This window comes from Rhinopithecus bieti, unplaced genomic scaffold, assembly GCF_001698545.2.
Source record: "Rhinopithecus bieti isolate Rb0 unplaced genomic scaffold, ASM169854v2 scaffold_13317, whole genome shotgun sequence".
In the NCBI taxonomy this organism is placed as follows: domain Eukaryota; kingdom Metazoa; phylum Chordata; class Mammalia; order Primates; family Cercopithecidae; genus Rhinopithecus; species Rhinopithecus bieti.
The window spans coordinates 1,768,419-1,793,579 of record NW_016807516.1 but is presented as its reverse complement, the minus strand read 5'-3'; the positions used below and the strand labels follow the sequence as shown (position 1 = coordinate 1,793,579).

The 25,161-nt window shown below is 46.2% G+C and overlaps 1 protein-coding gene across 3 annotated transcripts; it reads right to left on the bottom strand.

Annotated features, from left to right (window-relative positions):
- Positions 1 to 277: 277 nt before the first annotated feature.
- Positions 278 to 25,161, bottom strand: LOC108536103 (breakpoint cluster region protein-like). Of its 3 annotated transcripts, XR_001887416.1 has the most exons (8): positions 25,083 to 25,150; positions 22,645 to 22,754; positions 21,222 to 21,361; positions 20,031 to 20,165; positions 19,000 to 19,105; positions 18,351 to 18,519; positions 9,591 to 9,615; positions 278 to 344 (listed from the first exon to the last, which is right to left on the bottom strand). XR_001887416.1 is itself a non-coding variant. In XM_017882609.1 (7 exons), exons 2-6 carry the CDS (start codon positions 22,698 to 22,700, stop codon positions 18,381 to 18,383), a joined length of 576 nt encoding a protein of 191 aa, XP_017738098.1. In that variant the 5' UTR covers positions 22,701 to 22,754; positions 25,083 to 25,150; the 3' UTR covers positions 9,532 to 9,615; positions 18,351 to 18,380. The 3 variants fall into 3 exon arrangements, 1 of the variants encoding a protein (XP_017738098.1); XR_001887417.1 differs by lacking the exon at positions 22,645 to 22,754 and having other exon boundaries at positions 283 to 344; positions 25,083 to 25,161; XM_017882609.1 differs by lacking the exon at positions 278 to 344 and having other exon boundaries at positions 9,532 to 9,615.

Below are 25,161 nucleotides of genomic sequence, written 5' to 3'. Positions count from 1 at the left end.
TCAAATTCATACAAGAGAAAGCAGGATAGGAATCACCATGGGCTGGAAATAGGGGGAAGGTGCTATATTGCTTACTGTGGACAAGGTTTTGTAAGAAATTATCAAAATTGTGGGTGTAGATAATGGTGTTGGTTATGCAACACTGTGAATATTTTGAATGCCATTGCATGCACACTTTGGTTAAAAGGTTAAAATGATAAATATTGTGTTATATATATTTCCCCACAATAGAAAACATGCACAGCCAAGCCCAGATGCTAGTCTTGCTAGCAGCCTTCCTTTACCTTCAAGAGCGGGCTGAGGCTTGTCTATAATCTCATGATCCATTGGACATTCAAAGTCGTCTGCATTGGAAGAGAAATTAATGGAGAGAGGAGAAAACTTGAGAATACACACTACTCACTCCACAGGGCCAAGAACTCTGTCTCCCGTGCATTGCTGATCCATCTCAGTATTTCCTGTGACCACCTCCTTTTTCAACTGAAGACTCTGCACCTGAAGGACTTCCCAGGTTTTTCACCTTGGCCTTGTCAGGACTGATCCTCTCAGCTACTGTCCATTTCACCTCCATTCATGTCCATGCCACATCAGGCTGTTTTGTTCAAATGCAATGAATCTACCCCAAATGCCCCTTTCTGGAGGAAGCCACCATTATGCTCTACCTCCAACACGTCCACACACACTGAGGCACCTCACTCACACAAGGTGTGTGTCCTCCAACAGTTTCACGCTCTAACCCCAGATAACTTTTGAAACCCAAGTGTTGTTGATTCTCCCTACCTCGGGTGCTCCATAGATGTTCGTTTGTCTACAAAACACTGCCCCAGGCAATTAAATATTCCAAAGTGACCAGCAGAATTTGTATGTTAATTCTGACCTTGTGTTGTTAGTACAAGTGTTTTTCCCCTTCAAATGTATGTCTTTGTTACTGATAAATGTAACTGATAATGCTTTTCTCAGCTATGTTGCCAAGCACATTTATATAAAAATATACTTAGATTGTTTTGAGAATTTGACAAAGATGATAGCGACAATGATAATCTTATTTGTTCTATACTAATCTTTATGTGTTACTTTCACCATTTCTTACATACTGGGGCCTACCACACATGGTGCAGTGAAATTAGTGCTATGCATCATTGTAGGAATATAAATTGGCAAAGCTAATTTAGAAAATAGCTCTCTTGTTTCTTAAAAAAATTAGGCCAGGCACAGTGGCTCATACCTAAAATCTCAGCACTTTGGGAGGCAGAGGTGGGTGGATCACCTGAGGCTACGAGTTTGAGGCTAGCCTGACCAACACAGCAAAACCCTGTCTCTACTGAAAATACAAAAATTATCCGGATGTGGTGGCATGTGCTGGTTGTCCCAGCTATTCGGGAGGTTGAGGCATGAGAATTGCTTAAACCTGGGAGGCAGAGGTTCCAGTGAGCCGAGATTGTGCCTCTGCACTCCAGCCTGTATCTCAAAAAATATACATATATATTGACCAAAATGTCATTATGCATTACATGACTGTATATGAATGCTCAAAGCTACATTACTCATCATAGAAAAAAACAAAAATAATTAAATGTCCATTAACTGATAAATGAATAAACACTATCTGTATGAATAAACACAGCAGACTATGAAGGAAAACACATGACCAGCATGTGCTAAAGCATCAATTAACTTCACATATAGTATGCTAAATCAAAGAAGTCAGATTCCAAATATATATATGTCCATTTATATTAAACAAGCAGAAAATTTATGGAGATGGAATATCATAGCAGTATTGCTTAGGGCTGGAGATGGGAGTGGCGATTAACTGCTAGTGGGCAAGAGAGAATTTGGGTGAGGGAAACATTTTTAAATTAGATCATGGTGATGGGTGTACACAGTATCAATTTAATAAAGCATCAAATTGTATACCTTCACAGTGGGCAAACTTTATGATGGGTTCACACCCAATATAGGTGCTAAAAATAAATTAATGTTATGGAAATTCTTGTCTGGTTTTAATCAAGCCAAGAGATATATTGTTAAAGCAGCATTAATTCAAATGGTTGTCATAGGTCACTTAAAGTTTATAAGATAGTTGTCCTATAAATACATGGTAAATGTTATCCATGAATTTCCTGAATCTATTGCAATGATCACATTTTTTCTCCATTCACCTCTTGAGGGAGCTAGTTTTATTTATTGCATTTTCAACATTAATCCACCATTTCACATTTTGATATTAACTCACATTACTCAGAATTTACAGTATTTTAAAATATCACAGAATTTAATTTACCTTATCTGGTTTTGGTTTCAAGACTATACCAGCCATTTCATTTAATTGTACATGTAGGGTATTCTAATTTGTGGAAAACTATTACATCTTCCTTGATTCTTTTTTTAGAAAGTACTTCTAGGGATTTATATGGTAGAGTCCATGGAGAATTGTTTTAATTCTTCATTCATATCTTCAGTGGATATAGGATTGGTCATATTGGTCATATTTTTCCGCTCAGATTTCAATAAGAAACTTGTGGAAGAACCTGAAGGGTGGGATCTTTAAAGAGAGCCTGAGACAGAGCAAGACAAGCTAAGAAAGAGGGCAGTGCCACAGCAGAGCTGCTATTGATGCCCCCTCACCTAGATTCCAGAAGAGACATCCAGCTGTAGTCACTGAGGTGTAGGAAAACAGTGGAGCACCCATCAGAGAAAGCAGTGCCCAGGAACAAGGAGGCACTGATAGTGGCAAGGGGAAAAGACAGCTGCCATGAGGCTGTTCACATGAGGGTCTCAGGCTGCACAGACACCTACACTGGCTGAGGGATCCCAGTTTTCTTAAAGGGCATGGCCCAGCCAGGCCACCAACAAGCAGTTAACAAACAGTAGTAATACACTTTCCAAAGACCTTACTTGAGTAACACAGTGATCCCACAAATTTCCACAGGATGGTCGCACAGTTCCTGCTGCTTTAGGACACAGAGTCTGCCTGAGGTCACAGGGGGTAGGTGCAGACTCTGAAGATGCACTTCGGTCAGAGACTCTGCTGAACTCTGCCCACTGAGGGCCTCTGTCCTGTCTGCTGACCACAGGTCAGAGGTGCAGGCTGCACTGGGGAGTAAGAATGTCACCCTCTCAATGTTGGGAAAACTTCCTGCCAGAACTCAGAATGGCCCTTTCTAAGCAGAAGGCAAACTCAGACTAAAGAGGGAGGCAGACCACATCAGGTTGGCAGATTGCCAAAGATTTACTCAGGGAAAGCCCACATCCTGGGCCATCTTGGGTGGTAGCAAGATGAGATAGATCACCACTTTTGCAACACATAACCTGACAACAAAAAATCAACAACTGTAAAAGAGCTAGAAAATCCCCAAATATTGACAAATTAGCAATGCACTTTTAAATAACTCATGGGTTAAAGAAGTCTCAATAGAAAATTAAAAATACCTTTAATTACATTAAATGAAAATGTGACTTGACAAGATTTCTGGATGTAGCAAAAGCAGTCCTTAGAGGGAAATTATAGCATTGGATGCAATACATTAAAAATCACAAGATCTAAAATCAGTAATATCATGTTTCAGTTAGGAAACTGTAGAAAATAAAGGAAAGCAATGTAAAGCAAGTAGAAGAAGTAAGAGACAACATCACAGAAGTCAATAAAATTAAAACACTGAAATCATCAGAAAATCAATAAAAACAAAAGCTGGTTCTTTGAGATTACAATGAATGAACTTCTGTGCAGGCTAACCAAGAAAAAGAAGACAACACAAATAACTAATTTCAGAAATGAAACAGGAGCCATCTCCACTGAACTGTTGGCCCTTAAAAGAATAATCAAGGAATATTATAAACAATTCTATGACCGCAGTTTGATAACCTCAGTGCAATGTATCAAGTCCTTGAAAGACAATCTTCCAAAGGTCACACTAGAATCCTAGATAATTTGAATAAACTTATGTCTATTAAATAGGTTGAATTCATATTAAGAGCATTCTGAAAAAGAAAGCACCAGACCCAGATGGTTTCTCATGAAATCTACCAAATTCTTCAACAGGTGAATACAAAGACAAAAACCCATTTAATGCAATATTATTTGGTGATTTAATGTGCCAATTTATACCATTAAGGCATAAAAAAGACATGAAGGAAACAAATATACATCAATTTAGTGAAATAAATTCATCTGAAAAAGCTACACAATATATGATTCCAACTATATGACATTCTGGAAAAGGCAAAACTGAAGCAACAGTAAAAATATTAATAGTTGCCAAGGTTTCTGGAGAAAGAGGACAGAGATTAATGAGAAGAGGGGATTTTTAGGGAGGTGAACATATTCTTTATGAGACCATAATAGTGAACACATGTTATACATATTTCAAACTTCATATAAATGTGTAACAGAAAGAACATTATGCAAAAGATAGACTTCAGATAATAATGTGTCAATATTTTATCATGATTTTAGCAAATGTACCATAGTAATGTAAGATGTTGTAAGATGTTAATAATAGGTGAAATTAGGAAGTGAGGGTGAGGAGACAGAATAATATGGGAACTTTATTATATGCCTCCCCCCCCTTTTTTTTTTAGATGGAGTTTCACTCTTGTTGCCCAGGCTGGAGTACAATGGCATGATCTTGGCTCACTGCAACCTCAGCCTCCTGAGCAGCTGAGATTACAGGCACCGCCATCACACCTGGCTAATTTTTTGTATTTTTAGTAGAGATGGGGTTTCACCATGTTGGCCAGGCTGGTCTCCAACTCCAAACCTCAGGTAATCCACCCGCCTTGGCCTCCTAAAATGCTGGGATTATAATCGCGAGCCACCACGCCTGGCCATATGCTCAATTTTTATGTCAATTAATTTATATGTATTTAGTTTATATTAATTTAAAAGTAAAAATATAGCACCACTCTTTCAGGGGGATATACGCTAATGTTTAACAACCAGGTAAGTTCTAGACATTAGCTTGAAACAATGTCTATCATTAAACATGAACCAAAATTGACTTTTAAGTGGATATTTACTTTTGTGGTTGTAGTAATACTTACTGACTAGGCAAATTAGAATTCTGACACGTTAAAAAATATGGCTTAATCTCTTCATAGTTTCCTTTTACATATGGGACACTGAATACTCCCCACAATTGCGATTCTTGAATCAACTTAATGAACTTCCACAGTACCTTCTACCGGGTATACCTCCTTCTTTACCCAGAAGCCATGAGGTCTCTGAAGCTGAGTGGTGGACAAGGCATATCTTCTTATAATCTCTATCAGAGAAGATGCTGGTTAATGCATTTATAATAGAGAGGGCTGTTGACAGCTTGCTGACAGAAGACCAGAGGGAAAATAGTGATAATCTGTTTTTTATTTTTTATTTTTTTTATTTTTTATTTTTTTTTTTTGAGACGGAGTCTCGCTCTGTCGCCCAGGCTGGAGTGCAGTGGCCGGATCTCAGCTCACTGCAAGCTCCGCCTCCCGGGTTTACGCCATTCTCCCGCCTCAGCCTCCCGAGTAGCTGGGACTACAGGCGCCCGCCACCTCGCCCGGCTAGTTTTTTGTATTTTTTAGTAGAGACGAGGTTTCACCATGTTAGCCAGGATGGTCTCGATCTCCTGACCTCGTGATCCGCCCGTCTCGGCCTCCCAAAGTGCTGGGATAATCTGTTTTAAGCTTAAACTTATGATCCTGTTCTTTACAGGCTTCCAAGCAGAGCCTGCTGAATCAAAGTGATTCAGTGAGCACTCAACACCTCTATCAGACAGTCCGTGGGCAGTGCCTTCAGGGAGAAGAGAACACAGCAGGATGACTGCGAGTACGGGGCTGGTGCAGAGTGGGGGCCCGGATTCAAATTCCACTAAGCCATGTGGACCTGGCAAGCTCATGTCGTCCCTCTGCCCTCAGTCCTCTGCACTGTCATAATGAAATTTTAGCAATAGTTTTTAGGCCCTACTTCTTAGTATCACAGTATAGGGCTAAAAAATCACTAAATACAGGAAAACCTTAAGAGAGGACTAGTACTTCAGTAGTGTTCTCTAAGTGTTTACTACATGCCAGGAGGAATAAGCTGGACACTGAGTAGTGGCTGAATATGGAGAGGGTGCTTGGATGGCTCTGGGGCAGTGGCGCATGGTTTCCTGTTCGGCTTTTCCGTGGGCATGATGCCTTATGGCTTATGGAGAACATCAGCCCTGCAGGGAGGGCAGAGGAGGGGCTGTGGCTGAGATTTTACAATTGAGGGTGCTGACATTCAGAGATGATAAGTGACGAGCAGAATCCCAACCCCAATGAGTGAAGGATCTGAGATGGGAAATGTATTTGGTTCCCTAGAGATGGAGATTCCTGAACAACTGACACCTCTACATCACGCCCTGTGCCAGAGACCCAAGAGACCCCCTCACTGTCTTTCTCCAGTCCTCCTAGCCCGAGGACAAAGGTGATGCTCTGGAGAAGATGCCTGAGATAAGGACAGGTCCTTAATGATAAAGAATTCTCCTTCCTCTTTCAGATCCTTGACCTCCCAAAGATGACAGTTTATTTTAAAGGCTGTCATCTCTGTGGCCTTCCTCCCCTCTCCCTTCACCCTGTCAGCTGCCTCTCAGTGACTGTCTCCTCCAGTGACTACACTGAGGGAACAGGGTCTGCTTGCCTCCTAAGGCTGCTCAGACCTTCTGACATTGCAAAATGATTGTCAGAAGATGGGTCTGCAAAGAGTAACTTCCCTTCCACGGATCAAACCTGAATATGCAAGCTACTGTGAATTAACTGGAAAAGTGGCCATGTGTGCTGGTGCTTTCGTGGTTTAATGAATTAAGTCCGCAACCCCCACTGCCTCCTTGACTATTGATCAGAGCCACCTGCAATAAGGTCTGGCTAAGAATGGGCAGTGGCTGCGCCAGCTGTAGGTGTGCCTTCTCTGCTCATTCTTTCCACATCCAAATTCAGTTTCTAATTTACACATTCCACATCCATCCCTAGACCTTGCTGTGGCAGGGGACAGAGTCCTGTCTCTTCTTAGGGAGACCTCTCCATAGCCACAGGACCCTCTCTGATGTTAACTCCAAGTTCTGTTTTCCTCTGTCACCAAATGTCCCTTGCATTAACCCAATGGCCCTCTCTTCTCCCAACCCTTTAACAACGATCTCAGAAAGCCACTGATTCTCTCCCCTTGAACCCCAGTGAAATCCCCCCATAAAATCCTGTTTTTCTTCCTTTCTGAAAAAAAGTCTGATGCTAGATTGCTAATGTTTGTTTTCAGAGTTTGACTTCTACCTTCAGAAAAATGTTTCTGTCCTTCCCCTTTTCTGTAATGTCTGTTATTGCAGGAGTGCAATCAAGATTCTCTGGAAATAATCAAGCAGCAAGGCTGCATTTACTCTGTGTATTCTCTGGAAGTGTGTTCGCAAGATTGGTGCTATGTTTATTTTACTGTTTGTTAGAAATAAAAGGAAGCCACGTGGTCCTGATTTGCATTGTGAGTTTTAAAGATTCTTATATTTTAGTTGTCTTTGTCAAAACTCTAGGTATTTTTTAATGTCCAGCTTGATGTTTTCTTCTAGATACTATAAACATATGTATTACCCACATTATCTATTTCTCTGTATACTTCTGTGACCCCCTGCTTGCTCTCAGAGACATCCTAAATCCAGAAAATGGAGACCTCATTTTCCTTTCTCAGAGCCTTCTATGTGACTTAGAGACTACCATGTTCCTGGCTTTAAGACTGACTCCATATCACAGAGAGACAACTTAGATCTTTCTTCCCAGAAGTCCAGTAGTCTTCAGAGGACCCCTCCCCATTCTTACACAACTAGTTTATCCAGGTCTCAGGCAAAAGCCTCCAGTATTTTGTAAAATTTGAGCTATCACAACTTTACAAGCTTTTATGTTATTACAAAGCTTTGTCCTCTTTTAGTGAGGATTTTAGCAACAGTGACCGAGTTAATTAAAAAGAGAAGGAACTACTGGAAGAAAGCATGGAAAGAATGCATAAGGTAAAACTCAACCTAAAATGACCAGTCTCACTCAATAACCTCACCATTGTCTTATGGGTTCAATGGACCTGTGCAACCCTTTGCTCTGTTACCTCCATCACCTTCCTGTTTAATTGTCCTCCACCACATACATAATAGGAACATGGCACAGAGGAGCTAATCATCTCTTTTATCCTCCCCTTCAGGCTCACAAGTAAGTTTATAGTAAAAGCCTTTTCAAATGACTGCTTTAACTGCTGCTATGGCCTGTCCCGTGTATCATCAGTTGAATGGAATCTCTCATGTGACTTTAAGCAACCCTTTATTGAGAGACAAGATTCAATGCTAGGGACAGTATTCTAATGTAGTAAATCATTGATTTTATGTTATGAAGATCATCAGTTTTTAAAATGTGTAAATAATGAAGCCCAGCCTTATTCTTCAATGCTGTGTGTGTAAATCCACTAAGCGTACTGACCCCTATGCCTGCACCCACCTGCTAACACAGGAAGGGTCCATCTAGAAGGGAGGCTCAACTTCCAGCCACTGAGGCTCTCCCCCGCCAGCTTCAACAAGGAGTTGCCAACAAGGATGAACGGATGACCCGATAACAACCAAGTGGTAAATTTGAGTACTTAGATAGTCATGATCCTAAATTATGTAGCTCAGAGGGCTTGTGGTGATAACTCTGGTCCAAGACTTTAAAGCATTTTCCCCAATTCTTATTGGACTTGAGCCATGTCTTTGGAGGAGAGACCCAGCTGTGGACACACAGGCACCACATTTGTCCTACTTTAGTGCCTCCCTTAGTGTTTCAGAACCTGTGACCTTGATCAGAACCATGGGCTTCTATGTCGTTTCCCACTAAAGGACCATGTGAAACCTACATGGAGATGCCTACATAGCTACCTGGACTTCTGAGATCACTGAGGCTCTCTTATGTGAAGGGATGGCGTTTGGAATCTCTGCAGGTTCGTAATTCCAGGCATAGAGGGTGCCTGGAACTCCCTTGCATGGTGATAGTGATCCCCTTCACTGGCTGATAATAGAGGTTGGTAGTTCGGCTTCAACGTTAGCACCCGTATGAGTAAACATCTTGGCTCACTTCGTAGCAAGTGAGCCAGGGACATTTATTTATGTGGCTTAGTTTCCTCCCATCTGGTATATGGATTCAATAAACAAGCTCAACAGCATATGGGCATGCTGAGGTTTGAACCTAAATGTAATAAGGTGTACAGTCCTGATTTGTTTAACTTATAGAAAAATGGCAACTGAGAGTTGTGCTGGGTAAGCACATTTTTTTCCTAGGGAAACACAATAGACACACATTCACAAGCAAATCATGCAGACTTGCACATAGATCACCCCACCCACAAACTAATACACATACTCCACACAACCTAATGTGAACGCCACCTATGTGAAACACCGTTCCCAGGAACTATACATAGATAAAAAGAGTTCATCACCTGAAAACCAGTTTCTTTTACTATACCCCACATCCTCATTCCCACCAGTGTCTTGGATCATGGGAGGCTCTCCCAGACAAAGCCCAGCAGTTTAGGCTCCACATTTCCTATAGAATCTTTTCTCACAGCCAGTGAGTGATTCCAGAATACGTACCATTGAATGTGCTCCCTGAAGTCACCTGTAATAGAGAAGAAAACACTCTGAGAATCAGGCTATGCTATGGAACGGCTCACACAGGTCTTTTGTTCACTTGGAAACTCTGGTAACCAAGATGAGAAAGAATTTCAAGTCAAAGCCCAACTCTAGAGTAGAGTTCCCTTAGGAAAGCACAGGAGTTTTCTTGAAGAATGTCTCTGTCTAGATAATTTCGGGGTAGCAATTGCAGAATTCTTATCTAAAGTGGAAAGCTTGGTCTGAAGAAACATCCCTTAACATGCAGTAGTACTGTCTGACACTGCCAATGTTGTACGTCCTCTGGAATCCAGGGTCAGTTGGTAAGATACACCTCCTCCATTTCACAAGGAAACATTAGCTAACATCTATAATGTACTGGATAATTTTCCCATAGCTGATGGTCAACTGAAAAATAAGGGAAACCAAGAAAACAACATTTACATCTTAGGCAAAGACAGGCTACTTTACTGTGGTAGTAGAGTAGGGCTTCCTTCTCGGCCCCTTTCTGGAAGGCTCTTCGAGTCACCTAGGGGAATGTGGAAGGACACATCATGGCTATCAGTTTATTGTGTGGTGCAACTCATGAATGACTCAGGGACTAGAACTTAGGGATGTGCCTGCTTAACAAGCATGGAATAAGCCTGCTCCTGGACTATCCTCTTCATGGACCAAGGAAGGCAAAGAAAGAGCAGAAATGAAATGAGAGTAGAGCCCTTGGCTTTCCAGGTAGTGGCAAATGAAAACAACAAGAAATAATCAAGCTCAGAATGAAAAATACAAAATACATGCCTAGGATTTCAACCACAGCATCCTGTCACTTCTTCAGACTTTAAAGCCCAGCAGGATAGCCACTACCTTCTTTGACTTATACCAAGTCCCTTTCAACCTCCACAGACCCACATACACTGCACTGCATTTATCTTGGAGAGTATAGGAGTCTGCCCTTGTTTATGTGTGGAACTTTTTTAAAATCTAGATTTAATACCATGCACTAGCATTACTTTTTTATTTATTTATTTATTATTTATTTATTTATTTATTTTTCAGTTATAAAATAATCAGCCGGCATGGTGGCTCACACCTTAATCCAAAGCACTTTGGGAGACCGAGGTGGAGCAGATCAATTTGGAGGTCAGGAGTTTGAGTCCAGCCCTGAACCAACATGGTGAAAACCCATCTCTACTTACAAAAAAAAAAAAAATTAGGCGGGCGGGTGGCTCAAGCCTGTAATCCCCAGCACTTTGGGAGGCCGAGACGGGCGGATCAACAGGGTCAGGAAGATAGAGACCATCCTGGCGAACACGTGAAACCCCGTCTCTACTCTAAAAATACAAAAAATAAGCTGGGCGGGGGGGCGGGGCCCGGTAGTCCCAGCTACTTGGGAGGCTGAGGCAGGAGAATGGTGGGAACCCGGGAGGCGGAGCTTGCAATGAGCTGAGATCCGGCCACTGCACTCCAGCCTGGGCGACAGAGCAAGACTCCGCCTCAAAAAAAAAAAAAAAAAAATTAGCCAGGCATGGTGGTGTGTGCCTGTAGTCCCAGCTACTTGGGAGGCTGAGGCAGGAGAATCCCTTGAACTTGGAGGCAGAGGTTGCAGTGAGCCAAGATCATGCCACTGCACTCTAGCCTGGGTGACAGAATGAGACTCCTCAAAAACAAAAACAAAAAACAGGCTGGGCATGGTGGCTCATGCATGTAATCCTAGCACTTTGGGAGGCTGAGGCAGGCAGATCATGAGGTCAGAAGATGGAGACCATCTTGGCTAACACAGTGAAATCCCGTCTCTACTAAAAACACAAAAAATTAGCTGGGTGTGGTGGCACGCACCTGTAATCCCAACTACTCGGGAGGCTGAGGGAGGAGAATTGCTTGAATCCAGGAGGCAGATGTTGCAGTGAGCCGAGATTGTGCCACTGCAATCCAGCCTGGGCAACAGAGCAAGACTCTATCTCAAAAAAATAAAACAAAACACAAAACAAACAAAAAAAACTGTCCCCTAAAAATAATCAATTATTAAAGATTAGAAAATACTGAAATACTTATATTTTAAAATAATCACTATAACCATACATTTTCCATTTAGCCTTCCTTTGCCTTGTGTTAGCAGTCATCATGTGAGGGGCTGCCTATGTTCAGCCCAGGCAACCCACAGCAAGAGAGGGCATAGTGGGGAGATGGCCCTGGTGAGTGCTGAGGCTCTTCAAACCAGCTGTCAAGGGAGTTGCAACCAGGGTGATACAGGAGGCTAATTATTTTGTGGTATTTTGTGTTTTTACTTGTCTTGTCCCAGGTTGTGTAGCTCACAGACTTTTTTTTTTTTTTAACATTTCTATAGGGGTCATTTGAAGTTCATAATGCCATCAAATATCAATCAAGGGTCTTCCCATTATTTACCAGCTTTGGGATATGTGCTGAGGAGTGGCCGAGCACTGAAAGAATGTGACCGGTTGTCCCAAGTGTTGTCCTCCAACTCAAAATCCGCAACCAGTTCAAAAGCATTTGGGCTTTTATGTGCCTTTCACATAAAGACTATGACACAGCTAAACTATTCATGTACTAATACCTGCCCTGAGCTATGTGACCATGGACACCACCCTATAATATGACTAGCGTGTAGGAACTCTGCAGGCTCAGATCATTCCACACATACACGCAGATGTCGGAACTCCCTTGCACAGTGACTCACGATCCCATGGCTGAGTGCTGAGGGCAGGTCGGTAGTTCAGAGCCTCAGCATTGGGGCCGTATGCTTGGGTTCCCATCTTGGCTCTTTTGCTGAGGGGCTCATAAGCTTGGGCACATTTATCTCTGCCTTTTTCTGCCCAGCGAAAGGTGAAAGTAAATCAATCATGCCTTATGTCTGTGGTGATGGCTGAATGATTCGATGTAGGTAAAGTGTACAGTATAAGTGATCATGAGGCTTAATCATCAGTGAAATGGCTTGCTTTAGATTTCACAGCTTAATAAGGCTCAGAGGCTCATTCAAACCCAGGATTCTGAACTCCCAAACCATTGTTCTATGACATACACCTGTGTGACCAAAACTAACCACTTTATCACAATTCAGACCCAGTTTTGAAAGAAGCAGATAAAGTTGTCAAAAGTGCTGTGTCTGCCTCAGCGCACACTCAGTGCCCTCCACACAAAGGGCACCACTGTCTGCCACAATGTCCTAGTGGCCTGGCTGGCACAGACAGTGGCACTTAGGACTGAGGGCAAGAGATCCCTAATCCCACCACTGTGGTGAGAGGGCATCACAGACATTTCAGGGTGAAGGCACAATCCACACTGTGGGGTCCAGCTGCTGCCATGCAGACAGCTGTGCTTTTACATGTACAGGAAGGTCATTGAAGGCTCAGTGTTTTATTTCAAAAACTGAATCCCAAGCCCACACATTATTATTCTGTGCTTCTTAAAATAAGTATGAGAAGGGAAATATGGTATCCCCAAATATAGCCAATAGTGAGAGTTTCAAATTGAAGAAGGGCACAACTGATATGTTGAGAACAGACAGACATTCCATTCTGTTTTTTCTTTTTCAACTTTTATGTTAGATTCGGGGTGTACACGTGCAGGTTTTTTCCCTGGGTATATTGTGTGCTGCTAAGGATTGGGGTATTAATGATTCCAACACCCAGGTACTGAACCCAGTACTCAGTGGTTTTTCAGCCTTTTCCTTCCTCCCTCCCACTCCTAGCAGTCCCTAGTGTCTATTGTTACCACCTTCATGTCCATGGGTACTCAGAGTTTAGCTCCTACCTATAAGAATATGAGGCATTTGTTTTCTGTTACTACATTAGTTCACTTAGTGGCTTCCAGCTCTAGCCATTTTCCCTCAAAGAACATAATTTCATTCTATTGTGGCTGCACAGTATTCCATGGTCTATATGTACCACATTTTTATCCAGTCCTCTGTTGAGGGGTACCTAAGTTGATCCCATGTCTCTGCTATTGTGAATAGTGTTGCAATAAACATACAAGTGCACGTGTCTTTTTGGTGGAATGACTTGTTTTCTTTTGGATACATGTTCAGTAATGGGATTGCTGGGTTGAATGCTAGTTCTGTTTTATGTTCTTTGAGAAATCTCCAAACTGCTTTCCACAGTGGGTGAACTAACTTACATTCCCACCAATGGTGTATAAGCATTCCCTTTTTGCCTTAAAGTTGCCAGTATCTGCTATTTTTTTGACTTTCTTTTTTTCTTTTTTCTTTTTTGAGACGGAGTGTCGCTCTGTTGCCCAGGCTGGAGTGCTGTAGCATGATCTCGGCTCACTGCAAGCTCCGCCTCCCGGGTTCATGCCATTCTCCTACCTCACCCTCCCGAGTAGCTGGGACTACAGGCGCCCACCACCACGCCCTGCTGATTTTTTGTATTTTTAGTAGAGATGGGGTTTCACTGTGTTAGCCAGGATGGTCTTGATCTCCTGACCTCATGACCCACTCACCTCGGCCTCCCAAAGTGCTGGGATTACAGGTATGAGCCACCGCACCCAGTCTGACTTTTTAAAAATAGTCATTCTGACTGGTGTGAGATAATATCTCATTGTCATTTTGATTTGCATATCTCTCGTGATTAGTGATGATGAGCATTTTTCATATGTTTGTTGACTGCATGTGTGTCTTCTTTTGAGAAGTGTCTATTTATGGCTTTTGCCCATTTTTAAATGGGGTTATTCATTTTTTGCTTGTGGAATTAAGTTCCTTATAGATTCTGGATATTAGCCCTTTGTTGTATGATGCTTTGTGAGTAATTCCCCCCATTCTGTAGGTTGTCTGTTTATTCTGTTGGTTTCTTTTGCTGTGTGGCAGCTCTTTAGTTTAATTAGGTCCCACGTGTCAACTTTTGCTTTGTTGCAATTTCTTTTGAAGACTTAGCCATGAATTATTTCCCATAGCCCATATCCAGAATGGTACTTTTCAAGTTTTTCTTCTAGGATTATTGTAGTCTGAGATCTTAAATGTAAATCTTTATCTAACCTGAGTTAATTTTGTATACAGTGAAAATACGTGTCCAGTTTTGTTGTTGTTGTTGTTGTTTTGAGAGGGAGTCTTGCCCTGTCACCAGGCTGGAGTGTGGTGCACCATCTCGGCTCATGGCAACCCGCTGCCTCCCAGGTTCAAGCGATTCTCCTGCCTCAGCTTCCTGAGTAGCTGGGATTATAGGCACCTGCCACCATGCCCAGCTAATTTTTAGTAGAGACAGTATTTCATCATGTGGGCCAGGCTGGTCTCCATCTCCTGACCTCATGATCTGCCCATTTTGGCCTCCCAAAGTGCTGGAATTATAGGTGTGAGCCACCATGCCCGGCCAACAACGTGCATTATTAACATCTATAAAGCTCAGGGAAGAGAGCTTTCATCATATTTTTATTTAATTTACAGTTTTTCCCAGAGTCTTTGGAATAGATTCCTCCCTCCATGAGCCAGAGAACTTGCAATGTTCACGGGAGTGTCTTTAAATGTAGCAGTAGCAGCTGTGGGTTGAGAACACAAGTCTTCCACTCTTCCTTTTAGAGCCAGCAATTCACGGTGCTCCGTGTTTTTATTCGGCATTGGGTAGGGGCATTTTGGTGCTGGGCATGGCATCAGTGCCCCATGGAGGAGGAAGCCAGGAAGCCCCTTTCTTCCTTCCCTAAAACCTTTTTTTCTTTATGTAGATCCAAGTGTCTAGCCTATATCATTTTCTTCTCTCTGGATAACTTCTTTTAACATTTTGACAGATCTACTGACAGCAAATTTGTGTTTGTCTGAGACAGTTTTTATTTCTCTTCACTTTGGAAAGATAATTTTGCTGGATACAGAATTTTAGGTTGGTGGAGTTTTCTTGCTTGCATGCATGGGTTCTGAAGAAAAGTTTGATGTGATTTTTATTCTTATGCTAACATGTGTTAGGCCCTACAAAAGCCCAAGGTGGTTAGACTCTGGTGAAACAGTTTCCCTGGGGCAGACTTTTGCTGAGGAGAAGAGAACACCCCAGGCATATTTCAAAGTAGTTATTTTCCCCTTCCCTGTGGGGAGCGGGAGGGAATTTTTCTCTAATGTTCACAAGAGCGTCTGGCAGAGCTCTTGGAGGTTCATGAAAGCATAGGGCCCCCTAAGACTGGGCTCCCTTAAATCTTAATTCTCAAGTTTCTGTACACAGAGCCTCCAGCGATTTGTCATTTACATTTCAGTCTTCCCACTGTGGTTCTGGCCCCGTGGCCAGTCTCTGATCCTGTTATGCTGGGACTCACTGCCTCTCCAGTGGAGGGGTAACGGTTTGCCCTGTTAGCCTCAAGTCTCTGGTGGATCTAAGAAAAGTTGTTAATTTTCAGCTTGTTCAAGGTGTTTTTTTGCTGTTGTTGTGAGGACAGGAGTGACAGCGTCCAAGCAGGAAAACAGAAGCCACATCTGGGTTTTGTTTCAAGATATTTTTCCAATTAGAAAGAATGATGCCACACACATTTCCATACATGTCTTTTGATGCAGCTGTGCATGTGTTTGTTTCTGTTATCCTAAGAGAGAAATACTTGAGTCCTAAATGTGCTACTTTCTAGAACTAGTATTCAATGCCAAACACAGTATCCCCTCCAGCAGATGAGAGTTCTTGTTGCTCCAGATTCTCTCCAACACTTGGTGTTCTGTCTTTTACATTTCAGCTGTTTTGGAGGATGTGTTATCTTGTTGTGATGTTAATTTGCATTTACATGAATATTAAGAAAGATGAACACATTCAAGTATTTGCTTTTATAAATTACATGCTTATGTCTTTTACCCATTTTTCTTTCTCTTAGTGATTTTTAAGAGCTCTTTACATATTCTGAATGTGAGCCCTCTGTCAGTTATGTGTGTTCATAGAACTGTTCCCACTCTGCAACTTGCCTTGTCACTTTCTTAGTGGTGTCTCTTAATAAACAGAAATTCTTAATTTGAATATAGTCTAATTTATCAATTTCTTCTCTTAAAACTATGGCTCTTTGTGAACTGCTTAAGAAATCTGTCCCCACTCACGGTCATAAAAATTGGCTGAGCACAATGGCCCAGGAGAGCAGCTCAGAGGGGGGCCCTGTGTATCCCTAAAATAAATAACCCCCCTTAGTCATGCCTTGTCAGGACCCCATCCCACCCCTGTCTCACTGTAAGGGGTTCATGACACCAGCTGGGGTTTCCAGCACCTGAGGTGGACTTGAGGGCTTGGGCCCCAAAGACCTCCCCACCAGCAGCTGCGAGCCCCCCTCTGAGCAGCTCTCCTCTTCCCCACTCTGATGGGCAGGTTCAGGTGCTGCTGTACTTCCTGTAGCTGGAGGCCATCCCTGCCCCGGACAGCAAGAGACAGAGCATCCTGTTCTCCACCGAAGTCTAAAGGCCCCAGTCCATCTCCAGGAGGCAGACAGAGGCCCTGGAAACCTCTGACTAATCAGGCCACCTGTAGCGTAGGAACTAAACCCTCCTGAGGTGTCCTTGGGCCACCCCCAAGTGTCGGGTCATCTGCCAAGAGACAGCGACCCAAAGCGGAAGGACAGGTGGCCTGGGCAGATCCCAGCCAGGTCTGGGAACCCCAGGCTGGCCTCAGACTGTGGTTTTTCCATGCAGCCACCCGAGGGCTCCCCAAGCCAGTGCATCTTAGAGTCCAGGTCAGGCCCTGGGAGACAGGATGAAGGGAATGGTTTTTTTTTAACTTATCAGAGTTTAAAAGATTTCTACTGGATCACTTGTCAAGATGTGCCCTCTTCGGGGAGAAGGTAATGTGACTGAATTCCCTCACTGTTGTATCTTGAATAAACACTGCTGCTTCATCCTGTGAGGCAATGGCCCTGTCCCTGTGTGGGTGGGGCCTCTTCTATTTCCCTGACTTAGAAACCACACTCTATTTAGAACAGTTTGAGATGGTAAGTCAACACAGGGTAGCATTTTGACTCCATTCCCGGTTTTCTTCTTTTTCTTTCCAGAAGGATTTTTGTGCAGAAATGGGTCTTTTGTTGCCATGTTTGTCCTCTTTGGAAGGCAGCTCCAGTAGGGGCACCAGACCCCCGGGGAGGGAGTCCCAGGCGACGCACTTTAGGGTTTGTCCTCCTGGGAGAGCAGCCTCATCTTCTGATCCTGACCACCCTCCTGGTGCATGATCTCCTGTTTGACTTCCACAGGCCTGGACTTCTCTGGCTTCTTTCTGCCCAAGTCTCTCTCCCTGCCCCAAGTGTCCCCAGCACAGGTGGCTTCACTTCTGTTCTCTCAGCTCAGCAGACTCACTCAACTTTTTTTTTGGCTCTGTCCTCCAGGCTGGAGTACAGTGGCTCCATCATGGATCACTGCAGCCTCTAACTCCTGGGCTCAAGTGATCCTCCAGTGTCAGCCTCCCAGGTAGCTAGGACTACAGGTGTGTGCCACAATGTCTGGCTAATTTTTAGTTTTATTTTTTCTAGAGATGGGGTTTGCTACATTGCCCAGGCTGGTCTCAAACACCTGGGTTCGGTTATCCTGCCTCAGCACCCCCAAAGTGCTGGGATTACAGGCATGAGCCACCACACTCAAACACTTGGGGTGGTTTTAAGCCCTCAGCGAGGTGCACCAACAGGACCCACAAGTGGCATGGGGCCTCCCTAACACTCCCATCCATGCAGACCTACGCAAGTTCCTCTCTCTGAATCTCAGCTACCACCACATACCATGCAAGTAGGAAAATGGGAGGACTGGGGGTGTGGCAGGCAGAGGCCACCTCTCTCAGGTCAGGCTTGCATGGGCTGAAGCCTGTCTTCCCATACCTGGGACATGACCTCCAAGGACCAGCTTGGTCAGTCAGTCATGGTGATGGGCTGGCTGGGGTTGGCAGGGAGCTTGCTCTCCTTCTCTGAGGGCCGGAGCAGTGTGGGGCCAAAGACCATGGCAAGGTTGTGCAGGGACTTCTTATTGACTGCTTCCTTCTCTGACACCCTGTAGAGGACCGAAGCAGAGGTGCTGTTTCAATGCCACCACCAGGATAGAAGCAGAGGGGCTGGGCCATGTTGGAGTCCTCAGGGAGGAAGAGACCTTGACCTTGATCTCGACCCTGCAAACTGACTCCAGCCCTGGTACTTCTGGGTTTCAGTGGCCCAGGACAAGGGGCCAGCTCTGGGCTGGTGGGGAGGTCTCCTCTATGATCTGGGTGGGAGGAAAGAGAGGGGTACAAGTGCACTACTGGCCATGGCCAAAGCTCTGAACTCTTTGTTAAGGCCACAGTGCAGAGAAAAGAGGGTAGCAAAAAGGAGAGGCTGGGGCAGGGGTGGCAGTGGTGCTAGTCTCTAGAAGCAGTGAGGGACTGCAGACAGGGATTGGGGGGAAAGGTCCTCAGTGCTGGGGGTCTGCTGGGAGCAGAAGGGCACCCCACGGCCTGGGAATCTGGAGCCCTGGGCAGCCACAGGAGAGTTGGATTACCTTTTCAGGTGGTCCAGAAGGAAAAGGAAGGTGAGCAGATTGGCCTCCGGCAGGGACAGCAGCAGGTTGAGCAGGCAGCTCTCCTTTGCAACCGGGTCTGAAAGAGCTGCAGAAGGCGGTGCGTTACTCCTCAGGATCACGAGCCGGAGACCTCTCCCAGGGTGGTCTATGGAGCACCCAGGGCTCATGTCACTAGAAAGGCCAGGCCCATCATTATCCTCACTCCCACAGCACTGGCCCCCAGTGGAGACCCTGTGAGGGGCGCCTGTGTGGGGTGTGAGCCACCCGAACACCTTTTCTCCACCTCACAGGCGTCAGTAGCACCCAGCAAACAGCAGCAGGAGGTGCCACAAAAGCAGCTGCTCCTGGTCAGAGCTTCCCTCGCTGCTGCCTCCTCCCCAGGGGAGCCCAAGGCAGGGGAGGCTTGGTGTGGAATGAAACAGGGGACTGAGGGACACAAGGAGGGGAAAGGGCCCCAGCCCCACCAAATACGCAGAGACCCCCTTCGATGCCCTGGACACCACAGGGGCACCTTCTGGCTGGGAGAGCAGGTCCTCTGTGCATGGGACCGGGAGGTAGACTTGCCCTAAGGGTGATGTGGAGGCTACAGGTGCTGCACGCACCAGTACCCACTTTAGACATCAGCCTCCAGGTTGACTAAGGGTCAGGGCAGGTTTGAACCCATGCTTGACTGGGCCAGGACCCATGGCTAGAGCACCTGGGTGCCCTTGTTTAGCCCTGATCTGACAGAAGGAGGACAGCAGACTTCAGGACCCCACAGCACAGCAGTGCTGACCATTTCACCCTCTTGGTCTCCCCGAGGAATAGGGATGGGGAGCCCTGTGGGGATGGGCAAGGCCTTCCAGGACAGGTTCAGTTCTGGTCCCCTGCTTTCCAAAGTTGGGTTAAAACACTGATCATGGCAGAGAGGGCACAGCTCGGGTTCCCACACCTCACTTTTCACAGCCTCCAAGGGCAGCAGTGCATGTGGAGGAGACGTTTCCCACAAGGACAAGGCCTCCAGTGCTCACCGATGCCCTCGGCGAAGTTGGGGTAGAACTCGTCAGTGAAGAGGGGCTCCGGCAGCTCACGGAAGTACAGCTTCAGCGTGCCTGCGATGGTGTTCACGTCCATCTCACTCAACACCACCGACACGTTCTTGTTATCTGGAAAGAGCACGGAAATGCAGTGGCCTCCTTCAGGACCCCCAGTGGGTCTCCCACCATCCCTGCCTTGGCTAAACCACCATCCCTGCCACACTGACCACTATGCGGGTCCCTCCCAGGCTTTGAGCAGCTCATCTGACCCCTCTCAAGAGCTGTGTGTGGTTCTGTGTCGGCAGAGTTGATGGGGTGCGTGGGCATTCCCATTCCTCTCCCCTGCTTGTTCCGATGTGATGATCAGGAGGCGGCCAGCATGGCAGGACACAGTGCCTGGGTGGGAATCAGGTGGCTCTGCCCTGTACATAGCAACCACTCCTGCACCAGTGTCTTCTGATAGCAGGAAAGCCGTTGGAGAATCTGATTGGTTTCAGTGTTTGAACCGGTGTCTTCCTTTGGACCAAATTGGCCACTGGTACTTACGTCCTCACCACAGGCCAGGTCCATTCTGGGCCCCCAGAGGGAGCTAAAACTACCGCAGGGCCCACCCAGGGGTGCTGGGCATTCTAGTGATCCTGGTCAGGGTAGGTGGTGCGTGCCCCCAAAAAAGGTCTGCAGGCACAAACTCCTGTTGCTTTGAAGATGCTGGGCAAGGACCCTCTGGGGTCTCGGTGCCCTCCCCTGGCATTTGGGGCAGCTCCAGGTCCTTCATAGCCTCTAAGGGTTGGTGAGATGGAGGTGGAGACGTTGAAGCCCCGGTCTGAACTGGGCCCCATCAGTGCCTTCCGCCCTCCGCATCCTCAAGCAGGGCAGTGGACAGACTGCACTGAGTCCTGGCCTTCCATACCTCCTGTCCACCCCCAAGGCAGGAAGGCCAAGACCCTGAGGAAGCCCCTGGTGCACCCCAGCAAGCAGCATCTGTAGCTAGGATGGTTTTAAAACTGGCTTCTACAGAAGCTCCTTCTACAACTCTTTCTTCTCTTTCTTAAAAATAATATAACAGTAAATGAAGAAAAGACACAGAGAAGGATGTGACATGCCCGGGTCATGGAGTGCTCTAAGATCTCATCATGGACACCGGTGCCCACACCTCTATCCCATCCTGTGCAGGCTGACACTCACTGATGTCGAAGGCTGCCTTCAGCGCCTGGATGTCCGTGGCCACTCTGGACACGCAGTAGATGCCCACCTCCTCCATGCCTCGGCGCTTGATCTCCTCTACACACTGGCACACGATGTAGGGCACCTTGGACCTCTCTCTCCTGCAGGAGGAGGAAATGTTCTCAGTGTCCTGACAGTCCTGCTATTGGTCCACAGCACAGGAGACCTGACCCCTCTCTGCACACCCGGAGGTGGGGTGAGGACAGTGATGAAGGCGCCCAGGTCTGGGGCTGCACACAGAGCCTTCTGCATGCCTGATCTCCCTCTGCAAGCTCGGTCCTCATTGCATGTACTTTCTCAAGACCTTTCTAAGAGGCTGAAGCAGACAGACCCTCTGCAAGTCACACATGATCTTTGCGGGAAGGTCAGAGCCCTGCTTAGTAAAGTCAGCACAGGAAGGGCATCTGAAAGATTCCAGATCTGGGGTTAGCAGCCTGTGCCCCCAGCTAGGAGATCAGGCCTGGTGTTGGTCCTGCCATCCGTGTGCTGTGCAAGAGGACAATCCCCTGATCCCCGCCCTGGGCCCGGGCCTAAATAAACATCTGACGAATGAATGAAGTGTTGCCTCAGCACCAATGCTCCAAGTCCCATGATGCTAAGTGCTTTTCTCCTCTGAGTCTTAACAATGAACAATTTCAATACTGCCACACAGGACACTAGAGTAAGAATCCTTCAACGTTACAACACAGTGCTCTGCTGAGGCCTTAACTTTAGTTCTGTTTTGCAACTGGATTTGGGAGCACATCAAAGCTGCTTCCAAGCCACCCTCATTAGCAGTGGTTATTTGGGGGAGCTGCTGATGGCAGTCCTCGCTGCTCATGCCCAGAGCCCTCCCAGAGTGCTACACAAGTGGCTGCTGTGTAGTTGGGGGTGGGGAGTGGTGTTTAGACACAGATAGGAGTCCAGGGTACGACTGATGGAGGCCCCGGCCCACATGACCAGCAAGTTCAGGGGCCCAGCCAGATTTCATCCTGGGAAAGCAAATGAATTCTCTAAGGAAGTGATCTGTGTCTGCAAGAACTGCTCTCAAACCAACCAACAGGCTTCTCTTGGCAACTGACTCGTGACAAAAGGGCAGGGGTTAGTTACAACCATTCAACAGGAACCTGGGACCATGACAAATTCCAAGCGAGGACAGAAAACCCTGCATTTGGGCAGTTCCTGGAGCCAGCCTACTGCTTCCAAGCAAGGCAGCAAGGACACTCCTGAGCTGGTTTGCAGGAAACACAGGAGGTAGCTGAACACACCAAGTGTTCTCTGGGGCCTGATCTCACTGTGCAGCAACCATGCACAGAGAGGAGAGACCCACACATGCTTTTTTCTGCAGAAACAGCTGAAGGGACAGGCGCCCGCAGTGCATGAGCCCAAGCCCCTCTGCACTCACTTGGTGACCACAGCAATCTTGACTCCAAAGACCCCTGTGTGTTTTCGGGACAGCATCCTCTTCAAGCTGAACTCCCTGCTGGTGAACTTGACTGAGAGCTTTACTTCAATCTATAGTGGGGAGAAGGGGCATAGTCCTCTAATGCTCCTGATGCTCATAACCCAAGGCCCCAAGGGCCCCTGGGAGCCTCATCAAATATTTCTACGCACAAGGCATGCAGAGGTCTCAGCGTGAGGTGAGACCACCCCTCGGGGAAGCCCCTAGTCTACTTCAGAAAGAGCAAGGATTTTGAAGGCCCACCTCAGCCTCCCAAAATGCTGGAATTACAGGTGTGAGCCACAGCGCCCAGCCTTTCTTGGAGTCTTATACAATTAGGAGGCATCTAAGGATTTGAAATAAATTTTTATGCAAAATCTGAGGCTTACCCTGATTTGACTGTCTCTGTTCCTGGATTTTGCCTCTCAACTTAGAAACACTCTGGATGCCCCAAACTCTAACCTCTGTATCATCAGCCCATTAAGACTACTGTTTTCTTCCTGAGATCTATTTCTCTGTGCAAGTTTTGAATTGTTATTGGCAAGAGTTTGTCTGATACAAACTAACTGGTGATTACTGCAACAGGTTTTTGTTTGTTTATTTGTTTGTTTGAGACAGGGTCTTGCTCTGTTCCCCAGGCTGGAATGCAGTGGCACAATCATGGTTCACCGCAGCCTCAACTCCTTCAAGCCATCCTCCCACTTCAGTCTCCTCAGTAGCTGAGATTACAGGCACACAACACCATGCCTGGCTAATTTTGTATTTTTCATAGAGACAGAGTTTCTCCATGTTGCCCAGGCTGGTCTCAAGCTCCTGTGCTCAGGTAATCCATCTGCCTCAGTCTCCAAAAGTGTTGGGATTACAGGCATAAGCCACCACGCCAGGGCTGGAACAGTTATTTAAAATATTTTTTTCAGGCAGGATGCTGTGGCTCACGCCTGTAATCCCAGTACTTTGGGAAGCCAAGGCGGACAGATCCCTTGAACTCATCAGGAGTTTGACGCCAGCCTGGCTAACACGGGGAAACCCCATCTCTACAAAAAATAACAAAAGTAGCTGGGCATGGTGGCACACCCCTGTGGTCCCAGCTACTCTGAAGGCTGGGGTGGGAAGATCACTTGAGCCAAGGAGGCCAAAGTTGCAGTGAGCCAAGATCGCACCACTGTACTCCAGCCTGGGCCACAGAGCCAGACACTGTCTCTAAGTAAGTAAGTAAGTAAGTAAGTAAATAAATAAATAAATAAATAAAATATTTTTTCAGTTGTGACACCAAGTATTTAATGTAGTAAGACGTTACTGTGTTTTGGTCTTTAACATCTTCCACTTTAGGATGGGCACAGTGGCTCATGCCTGTAATCCCAGCACTTTGGGAGGCCAAGGCAGGCAGATCACATGAGCTCAGGAGTTTGAGTCCAGCCTGGCCAACATGGTGAAACCCCATCTCTACTAAAAATACAAAAGCAAACAAACAAACAAAACTATCTGGGCATGGTGGCGTATACCTGTAGTCCCAGCTACTCGGGAGGCTGAGGCAGGAGAATCGCTTGAACCCAGGAGGCAGAGGTTGCAGTGAGCCAAGATCGCACCACTGCACTCCAGCATGGGTGACAGAGTGAGACTCCATCTCAAAAAAAAAAAAAAACCCACAGGCTGGGCACGGTGGCTCACACCTGTAATTCCAGCACTTTGGGAGGCCAAGGTGGGCAGGTGACGAGGTCAGGAGTTCAAGACCAGCCTGGCCAACATGGGGAAACCCCATCTCTACTAAAAATACAAAAATTAGCTGGGTGTGGTGGCAAACCTCCCCGGGTTGCTGTGAGCATTCTGCCAGAAAAATGTACTCCAAGCTCTTGAAGTAGGCCTGGCGTGTGTTTGGTGCTCAGTACATATTCAGTGTTCCTGACGCCGACATCATCACTGTGTTCATGGCACAGCCCTGTGCCGCCACCCAGACCTTCCTTTCTCACTCCAAGGGTGAACTGTGGACAGGGACCCCTGGGAGGGGCTAGGGCCAGAGCTCTCCCAACTCTGGGGACCTCCGCCCGTGGGCTTCAGAAATGTGGCTTGAGAAAGGGGAGTGGGGGCAGGGCCCCTGGAAAACCCCTCGAGGCCAGGCCCACTCCCAATATCCCTAAGACCAGGGGCTTGAGTCTTTCCTGCAGACAGATGTGGGCAGGAACCCACCCGACTCCACTTGGGGACGTGGCCGAACTAACAGGACAAATCCTAGTTCCTGGGCACCGCCCTCCCAATATCCTCGCAATTAGACACCCATTCAGCGGCACTGCACTGATCCGCACATCGAGATACACGGCGACATTCGCCCGCAAGAGCATGGCGGTTGCCCGAGCTCCCGGCTATTGGCCCAATAACTACATTTCCTAGAAGGGTATACTACATACTCGTTGGCGTCCGGACGCAAGCAAGTGCCCAAACTCCCTCTAGGAAATGGAGTCTAACGCCTGCGCGGCGCAAAGCCTC

What these genes read in the sequence shown, in the direction of transcription:
- LOC108536103 (XM_017882609.1), bottom strand. Translation starts at nt 22,700, where the DNA reads ATGCTGTCCCGAAAACACACAGGGGTCTTTGGAGTCAAGATTGCTGTG. An exon ending in AAGATTGCTGTGGTCACCAA is followed by an intron (nt 21,362 to 22,644) that starts GTGAGTGCAGAG and finishes CTCCTCCTGCAG; the next exon opens with GAGAGAGAGGTCCAAGGTGC. An exon ending in CAACTTCGCCGAGGGCATCG is followed by an intron (nt 19,106 to 20,030) that starts GTGAGCACTGGA and finishes CGCCTTCTGCAG; the next exon opens with CTCTTTCAGACCCGGTTGCA.